This window comes from Salvelinus sp. IW2-2015, linkage group LG1 (assembly GCF_002910315.2).
Source record: "Salvelinus sp. IW2-2015 linkage group LG1, ASM291031v2, whole genome shotgun sequence".
NCBI classification, from domain to species: Eukaryota; Metazoa; Chordata; class Actinopteri; order Salmoniformes; family Salmonidae; genus Salvelinus; species Salvelinus sp. IW2-2015.
The window spans coordinates 2883411-2893115 of record NC_036838.1 but is presented as its reverse complement, the minus strand read 5'-3'; the positions used below and the strand labels follow the sequence as shown (position 1 = coordinate 2893115).

At 41.3% G+C, this 9705-nt stretch overlaps 1 protein-coding gene across 1 annotated transcript in view; it reads left to right on the top strand.

Moving 5' to 3' along the window:
• Window positions 1-9349, top strand: part of LOC111968654 (ADP-ribosylation factor-binding protein GGA3-like) — a 13237-nt gene extending 3888 nt beyond the window's left edge. The window contains exons 2-8 of the mRNA XM_023994829.3: window positions 5132-5336; window positions 6138-6283; window positions 6379-6482; window positions 6869-6949; window positions 7135-7272; window positions 8986-9067; window positions 9189-9349. Coding sequence (XP_023850597.2) covers window positions 5132-5336; window positions 6138-6283; window positions 6379-6482; window positions 6869-6949; window positions 7135-7272; window positions 8986-9067; window positions 9189-9349 — 917 coding nt within the window. The remainder of the gene's footprint in view (window positions 1-5131; window positions 5337-6137; window positions 6284-6378; window positions 6483-6868; window positions 6950-7134; window positions 7273-8985; window positions 9068-9188) is intronic.
• The last annotated feature ends 356 nt before the right edge of the window (window positions 9350-9705 follow it).

Here is a 9705-nt window from a genome sequence, read left to right as displayed (position 1 = left end):
AAGGGAGGGAGCCAGCCGCCACTGGACAGTCGATGGGGTGGGTTGGCAGATGATTCTCATCGATTGAACAACAGGGTGGGGGGGTGAGTGGGTGATCGAGAGAAAGCCAACGGCTGGGGGAGATCACTGCGGACCGCCCTCAATGACTTGATTTGAGGGAGTTTCGAATAACAGACTGGAGCTTTCAAAAGGAGGGTGGTGCTTGGATCATTGTTCTTCCTCTGTCAGTCATGGTTACTTGCAAGGAAACACGTGCCGTCTTCATTGCTTTGCACAAAAAAGGCTTCACAGGCAGGATATTGCTGCCAGTAAGATTGCACCTAAATCAACCATTTATCGGGATCATTCAAGAACTTGTGAAGCGTTGTCTCAATTGTTGTGAAGAAGCTTCAGGGCGCCCAAGAAAGTCCAGCAAGTGCCAGGACCGTCTCCTAAAGTTGATTCAGCTGCGGGATCGCGGGCAGCACCAGTACAGAGCTTGCTCAGGAATGGCAGCAGGCAGGTGTGGAGTGCATCTGCACGCACAGTGAGGCGAAGCTTTTGGAGGATGGCCTGGTGTCAAGAAGGGCAGCAAAGAAGCCACTTCTCTCCAGGAAAACATCAGGGACAGACTGAATTCTGCAAAAGGTAAAGGATTGGACTGTTGAGGACTGGGGTAAGTCATTTTCAGAGGTTGAATCCCCTTTCCGATTGTTGGGGCATCCGGAAAAAAGCTTGTCGGAGAAGACAAGGTGAGCCTACCATCAGTCCTGTGTTCATGCCAACAGTAAAGCATCCTGAGACCATTCATGTGTGGGGTTGCTTCTTAGCCAGGGAGTTGGCTCACTCACAATTTTGCCTAAGAACACAGCCATGAATAAAGAATGGTACCAACACATCCTCCGAGAGCAACTTCTCCAACCCATCAGGACACAGTTTGGTGACCAGAACAATGCCTTTTCAGCACCTTACCATAAGGGCAAACAGTGATAACTAAGTGGCTCGGATTATGTTACTTTACAGCCTTATTCTAAGATTTGTTAAATTATTTATTTTTCTCATCAATATACACACCTCAAAATGACAAAGTGGAAACAGGTTTTTAGAAAATGTTGCACATTTATATATATATATATATATTTAAAAAAACATAAATATGTATTCAGCCCCTTTGCTATGATACTCGAAATTGAGCTCAGGTGCATCCTGTTTCCATTGATCATCCTTGAGATGTTTCTACATCTTGATTGGAGTCCACCTGTGGTAAATTCAATTGATTGGACATTATTTGGAAAGGCACATACCTGTCTATATAAGGTTCCACAGTTGACAGTGCATGTCAGAGCAAAAACCAAGCCACGAGGTCGAAGGAATTGTCTGCAGAGCTCCGAGACATGATTGTGTCAAGGCATAGATCTGGGGAAGGGAGCAATCAGGGGAGAAGGGTATGGTATGGGAGGTGACCAATAACCCGATGGTCACTCTGACAGAGCTCMAGAGTTCCTCTGTGGAGATGGAAAACCCTTCCAGAAGGACAACCATCTCTGCAGAGCTTCACTATGGTAGAGTGGCCAGACGGAAGCCACTCCTCAGTAAAAAGCACATGACAGCCTGCTTGTAGTTTGCCAAAAGGCACCTAAAGACTCTCAGACCATGAGAAACAAGATTCTCTGGTTTGATGAAAACAAGATTGAACTCTTTGGCCTGAATGCCAAGCGTCACGTCTGGAGGAAACCTGGCACCATCCCTATGGTGAAGCATGGTGGTGGGATCATCATGCTGTGGGGATGTTTTTCAGCGCCAGGGACTGATATACTAGTTAGGATCGAGGGAAAGACGAACGACGAAATCCTTGATGAAAACCTGCTTCAGAGCTCTCGGGACCACAGACTGGGGTGAAGGTTCACCTTCCAACTGGACTATGATTAAAAGCACACAGCCAAGACAACGCAGGAGTGGCTTCGGGACAAATCTCTGAATGTCCTGAGTGTCCCAGGCAGAGCCCGGACTTGAAACCAATAGAGCATCTRTGGAGAGACCTGAAAATATCTGTGCAGCGACACACCCCATCCAACCTGACAGAGCTTGAGAGGATCTGCAGAGAAGAATGGGCGAAACTCCCCAAATACAGGTGTGCCAAGCTTGTAGCGTCATACCCAAGAAGACTCGAGGCTGTAATCGCTGCCAGAAGTGCTTCAACAAAGTACTGAGTAAAGGGTCTAAATACTTATGTAAATGTGATATGTCAGTTTTATAAATTTTCAAACATTTCTAAAAAACAGTTTTTGCTTTTTCATTATGGGGTATGGTGTGTAGATTGATAAGGGGGGGAAACTATTTTATCAATTTTAGAATAAGGCTGTAACGTAACAAATGTGGAAAAAGTCTMAATACTTTTCGAATGCACTGTAAAGTGTWATATTGGGATGCAAACTAAAAATGGAATACATTTCAACTCTATATCTGACATGGTAAAGGTTTCTTCTTTTTTTTAAAGCCCATAAATAACCATGTGTGTGAGGTGTATACGTTTCTTTCATAGTAGATTTGTTTAATACTACCAATAAACACACTGTGTGTGTAACGGAATTCCTCTTCTGAGGAGGAGTAGCAAGGATCAGACCAATGTGCAGCGTGGTAAGTGTCCATAATGATATAATTTAATAAACCAACCGAACACTGAACAAAATAACAAAAATACAAACAACCGAAACAGTCCCGTATGGTGAAAACACTAACACAGGATACAAATTATAATCACCAAACACAATGAAAAACAGGCTACCTAAATATGGCTCCCAATCAGAGACAACGACTGACACCTGCCTCTGATTGAAAACCATACTAGGCCAAACACATAGAAATAGAACAATAGAACAAAACATAGAAAAAACAACATAGAATGCCCACCCCAACTCACGTCCTGACCAAACTAAAATAGAGACATAACAAAGGAACTAAGGTCAGAACGTGACAMTGTGACCCTGATTTAGCCCAATGCAGTAAAAGGTTAATACATAGTATTATTAAATAGTCAATGTAAATTATTGTGTTTTCGACAATAACTACACAGCCAACTGCCCTATTCCTATTCCCAGCAAAACATAAAGCGACATAGCCGTGTATGGTCAAAATTGACTTTATTAATGTTCATTTTAATTTGTGCCAATATTAATTGAGACTTTTACAGTGATAAACAAACCTGCATGTATTCGGATGAAAAAGTAACGGTCATGTAGCCTATCTTGACCCTTCAACATCTTCAGAACAGTACTTCAACATATGAATTCATTTTAACGTAATTGGCGCGTTTGTGTAGACATTGAACAACAAGTTTTTGAGCAGTTCGAACAAGAACTCTGGATACTTTACTTAATGTACCAAATTTTGGCAAAACGTGTGAATTTTAGTTTCCATATAAATATTCATATTTTTGTTCACGATAAAATAAAAWAWAAAATAAAAATATTCAACAATTTCAAAGATTTTACTGAGTTACAGTTCATATTAGGAAATCAGTCAAGTGAAATAAATTCATTAGGCCCTAATCTATGGATTTCACATGACTGGGCAGGGGTGCAAACATGGGTGGGCCTGGGAGGTCACTTGGCCCAGGCCCACCCACTTGGCAGCCAGCCACCCACTGGGGAGACAGGCCCATCCAATCAGAATTCGTTTTTCCTTACAAAAGAGCTTTATTACAGACAGAAATACTCCTCATCTCATGAAACATGGGACCAACACTTTACATGTTGCGTTTATATTTTTATTCKGTGTACAAAGGCTCCACCAAAAATATTTTGGCTGAGTCAGACTCGGAACAAACCAGGTGTGCATTCAGTTTTTGCCAAACAATGAACCTGGCACAAAAGCAACAAATTCATATGTATCAATTTTATTTATTTTTTTCACGGATCAGAGCTTTTGCCATTGGCACCGGATGGAGTGAGGGACAACTTACACCTCATGCCCTTTGGCCAGCAGGGCTGTGACTACAGCACTACAGTACTGTTTTGCTAGCACAGACTATGTACCGGGATTCATCCGATGGCATTGAGGAGTATACCACCTCAGTCACAGTAACCGTACTTACATATCCCAACCAAAAGCCATGGATTACAGGCAACATCTGCACCGAGCTACAGGATAGAGCTGCTGCTTTCAATGAGTGGGACACTAATCCGGACGCTTCTAAGAAATCCCGCTATTCCCTTAGACCAGGCCTGGGCAATTCCAGTACTCGGAGGCCTGATTGGTGTCACACTTTCCRCCCAAACACAGCTGATTTAAACTAATTGCATTTTTAACTGAAGATCATGATTAGTTGATTATTGGAGTCAGGTGTGTTAGCTGGGGCTGCCTTAGACAWACCATCAAACAGGCAAATCGTTAATACAAGACTAAGATTAAATCCTATTACACCGGCTCTGATGCTCGTCGGATGTGGCAGGGCTTGCAAACTATTGTCCTCACCCGAATAAAAGTATGTTGTTTTTTTTCACCCAGATTTCTGCTCTTGCATTCATTGGGGGACAAGACACACACCCTTTGACATGGAACATTCTTGCGCACATGTTTTCTGACAGTGTTGTAAGGAAGATCAACTGGAAAGTATCACGACTCAAGATATGACCCAGATGCAGACATGGGAGGCGGATAGTACAGTTCTCAGATCATTTATTAGAAACACGGGGCAGGCAAAAGGCAGGTCGAGGGCAGGCAGAGGTTCGTGATCAGATCAATCAGAGTCAGGCAGGTACAGGACGGTAGGCAGGCTCGGGGTCAGAGCAGGCAGAGGTTCATAATCAAGTCAGAGTGAGGCGGGTACAGGACGGCAGGCGGGTACAGCGCTGGCATTCAGCTCTGGCATTTGATTGGCTCTGAGTATCTTTGGAACTCTACCCATGCGAAATACAACGTGTCACTTCTTTCCACTTAGACTCTGCCGTACTCTACGACTTTATATCGTTTTTCTGAGAAGAACTTCTCCAGACTTTCAAATAGTATGCGAGAAGCCTAAGCTTCCGAGGCTACGTATAACTCAACTATTAGAACACATGTACAAATGAATATCACACTCACTAACATAGTGCTAGCAACACAAACATCTTTAAACATTTCCTTAGTGTTGAGTGTCTGTTTATTTGTTTAGGTGCTGCACGGAAGTGTCACATCTCCCAGACTGCAACAGATAAAGAAATACTGAGGCATGCCATCAATCTGGCATCCGACCGTAGAAGGGGTCGCAGAGCGCGCACTAAAGCTGCAGAGGAGGTTCTAAGAGGAGCTGCAGAGGAGGTTCTAAGAGGAGCTGCAGAAGAGGTTCTAAGAGGAGCTGCAGAGGAGGTTCAAACTCCGTAGCAGTATCTAAACATGGGAAAAGAAACAGGATAACATGCTTGAGACTCAAGCATTTGAAAATGTGATAACATACACAGAAACCAGCCTATATACACAAACGCTCCATAAATGTTCAAAATGTCAACATAGCCGCAGGAAGTAGGGGTGACGAGGGTTCTGCAGCACTCATAAATAAATACATATATTTTATATAGAAAGATTTTTTTCAAAATGTACACCAAATGACTGCACTAGGCCGTTATTACCCCGGTATGAGAGGAGAAAAATACTTGTCAGCAGAGTATATAAAAATAKTCCTCAAAAGTGGAAGTTAAATTCCCCATGTCATTGTCTCCATTCTAAGAGGAGATTAATGAAAAGGGGTAAGTTATTAGAAAACACAACAGAAAGGAGTAGATTATTCTCATTTATTGCCTGGGAATCTCATGCCAGAAGTGATAACGTTTTAAAAGCTTGATAGAGTTATAAGCAGCTAAACACCTCATCTAATCAAGTAGAACGAAACTAAAACTGCTTAGCTCTGCCATTTCATGAATTGACKCTAACGCTCACTAGGTTTCAGACAAAGAGCCCTTGAGGGGAAGAGCTGTCCACTGATGTCCATAGAGAAGTCAGTGTAATGTAATGAACTCCAGAGTTAATGTAATGTAATGACTCCAGACATTCTAAATGAACTCATCAAAGGGGTGTCACCTAAAGTAAATAGATAATATCACTATCAACTGTTTTCTGTTGGTCCTTGACCCCATAGATCTGTAACTGTAATGTGTTGCTGTGTTAAAATGGAATCCATCCAGATTAACCCTGTTCCTGTTCCAGTATCTAGGTAACAGAGTGTCGGAGGTGGTGAAGAAGAGATTGGTAGATATGCTCTTCAGCTGGACACTCTCTTTACCCGATGAGGCTAAGATCAGTGAAGCTTATCAAATGCTGAAGAAACAAGGTAGGATTTCAGCATTTTAAAAATACCCTATTTCAGGTTTTCATTGGTTTTGTCACTTTTGGCCATGGCACTCCTAACTGTGGCCTTTTTTTCAGGTATTGTCACAGTTGACCCGGAGGTTCCTCTGGATAAGACACTGATGCCGTCGCCCCCCTCCCGGCCCAAGAACSCTGTGTTTGAGAACGAGGAGAAGAGCAAGGTGAGATGCTTCCTTCTTATGATGTTTGATGGAAGATSTTTGTATACGGACGATGGAAACAGACTATGTGGGGAAAGTGTTAATTGTACTCCATTAAAAAAAATCTGTTTGTGAATTCTGTCTTTGGGATGCAAATAGCATAGGCTAGATAGTTTATGACTATGTCATAAAAATAACAATTACACTATAAAACCTGCCTGACTATCTCACCCTCTCTCATTGGTCCTGGCATGTTTGCTWTTCTGAGCTTCAAGTTGATCTATGATCAAAGATGTTTTCTCAAGCCCTGYGATCTYTCACAGGGATTGGCTGCTGTGACTGGACCCTACTGTGGGAAACAGACTAGAGTACTAGAGACTCTGACTTATTATTCTCTCTCTCTGTAGCGACTGGCTGAGCTTCTGAAGAGCAAAAAGCCTGAGGATCTACAGGAGGCCAACCGCCTCATCAAAAACATGGTCAAAGAGGTTAGCCTACATGCATCATCATACAGACACGCATCCAGTGACGTAGGCAGTAGTTGTGTAAACAGAGCTGCTCCACAAACATAATGATGTTGATGACGACCATAATGACGACAAGTGATTGAATCCGGCCCTCTGTCAGTCACTGTGTCCCAGTGGGTTTAAGGCAGGTGTGTGCTGTGTTTCAGGATGAGGTGAGGCTGCAGAGAGCGMTGAAGCGCAGCGGCACCCTGGAGGAGGTCAACAACAGTGTTAAACTGCTCAACGAGATGCTCAGCCACTTCAGCAGGGACCAATCAACYGACGGAGACAAGGAGCTTATCAAAGTTGGTCCACATRTTACTTCACTATCACTATTGTACTCTTCTGTTTTCCAAGATAGACACTATTTTTATAGACTAACGTTTTTATAGACTAACGTTTTATAGACTCATTTCTTATAGACAAACTTTTTTTACAGACTAACGTTTTTATAGACTAACGTTTTTATAGACTAACGTTTTATAGACTAATTTCTTATAGACTAACTTTTTTTTTTACAGACTAACTTTTTTATAGACTAACGTTTTTATAGACTAACGTTTTTACAGACTAACGTTTTTATAGACTAACGTTTTTATAGACTAACGTTTTTATAGACTCAGGTTTTTATAGACTAACGTTTTTATAGACTCATGTTTTTATAGACTAATGTTTTTATAGACTCATGTTTTTATAGACTCATGTTTTTATAGACTAACGTTTTTATAGACTAACGTTTATACAGACTAACGTTTTTATAGACTAACATTTTTATAGACTAACTTTGTGGAAGATAGAAAGAGTTCGCTGGCAGCACAATAGAAGGTCGTTTTTTCTCCTTTACTCCAAATACAAACTTATACGAACTACAACTTACAGACACACYCAAACAGTGTGTTCATCTCATCTGCCCAGACCCYCATGCTCACACCCCCATCCCTAGTTCCTGCATTATTGTTTGCCACTTGGTCTTAAATTGTACCAATTTTTTTTTTCTCGGTCGCCCAATGCTATTTAAATAATGAATCATTAGATGACAACTAAGGCAACGGTGGTGGATTGATTGAGTTCCACGTTTTTAGTATACACTTCTTCAAGATGAGTGATGAGAAGAGAATCGTTCAGGCCATTGGGTATCTCACTAATGCCCCATATGCCATGTCTTGAAATATGCAGACAGACAGATTTAAAGTAATTTACATTGTAATACTTCTGATAGKCAACTTTCTAGCTCCGCCCATATAATTTGGACTTTATATAATTCCTTGAAAGCATGGATTATTGAGTCTTTATGAGTTCTACACTTAAGACATGACTCTGCCATTGTGCTGTTAAATTTATGAATTTTGTCTCTTGTATAATCAATTATATACATTAATTTATATTGGATTAAGCATACATTGTACAGTGGTTAACTGTAATTTCGTTAATTATGCTCCAACTTTCCCTCCATCTTGTGCCAACATCAGTTCTTTTTAAGTCTTGGTTCCAATAGTTAATCTTTTTTCTATGAGATTGTCAGTTGGATAGGCTCTCTGCAAGGTTTTGTACATCTTCCCAATCACATTAACATCCCTTTCTGACTCAAATAAGATTCCCTCAAGGTTACTCTGTCCAAAAGATTTCAAATCGAAATTTCGTGATATGTAACTTTTAAGTTGCATGTATTTGAAACTATCTACATTGGTCAGCCTAAATGTACTTTTTAATTCTGCCATGGAAGTAAATGTATTTTCTGTTACCAAGTCATTTATGCCTTTAGTTTTCCATGTTGACCAATTTATCAATGAATTCTGAAAAGCTATGTTCCATAAGGTTGTGTTTTTAGGGAGTGATATTGGTTCTAGAAGAATACGTTTCATTTTCTTCCAGATTGTTATAGTGTTCTTAACTATGAAAAATCATGAAAAYCTATGAAAAATCTGTCTATTATTGTAACCACATTGTTAATACACTTTGGAAGCATATATGAAATGTCATCACATAATATTATTAATGGTGTTGTTTTTTCATTTCAGGAGCTTTACGGTGACTGTGACAAGTTGAGGGGGACTGTGTTCAAGCTGGCCACAGAGACAGAGGACAATGACGGCAGCTTAGGTAACCAAAACCCCATGAGGCCTGCCATCTTATTGGCCAAAATAGTAAAATCCCTCCCATTGGACATATTGATTGGTTGGATGAGCTATCATTGTGACCTTTGACCTCTCGTGACCCCCAGGTGACATATTGCAGGCCAGTGATGACCTGTCCCGTGTCATCAACTCCTATAAGAGGATTGTGGAAGGACAGACTGTCAATGGAGAGATGGAGCCACTTGGACTGTCAACTACTACACAATGTAAGAACATGAGGGTTCACAGATTTCAGTTGTCCAGATAAACAGACTACATGTTCATGTGTCTGTAAATGCTCACAATGATCCTAGTTAAGACATTTATAGGAAGAAACGTGATTTTAGTATGGTTTGTAGTACCGAAATGGTAAACATGTGTGACATGTTTGTGTATATAGACTTGGCTCTCGGACTTTGTTGAGGTCTTGGTGTAGTTGGTGCCATTGCTTGGTTTCGCTCATCTTGGGTCATTTAATTCTTTCTCTTTTTGGTTGGGCTTGGGTTTCTGGGGTGACATCGGATGGGTCCCTCCTGTGGCCTTGAGGTAACACGGGTGCTGAGACATCTCCAGTGCTGTGGGGTGCTTCCTGACTGGAGTTGGCTGTGTCTCTGGAGGTCCTAC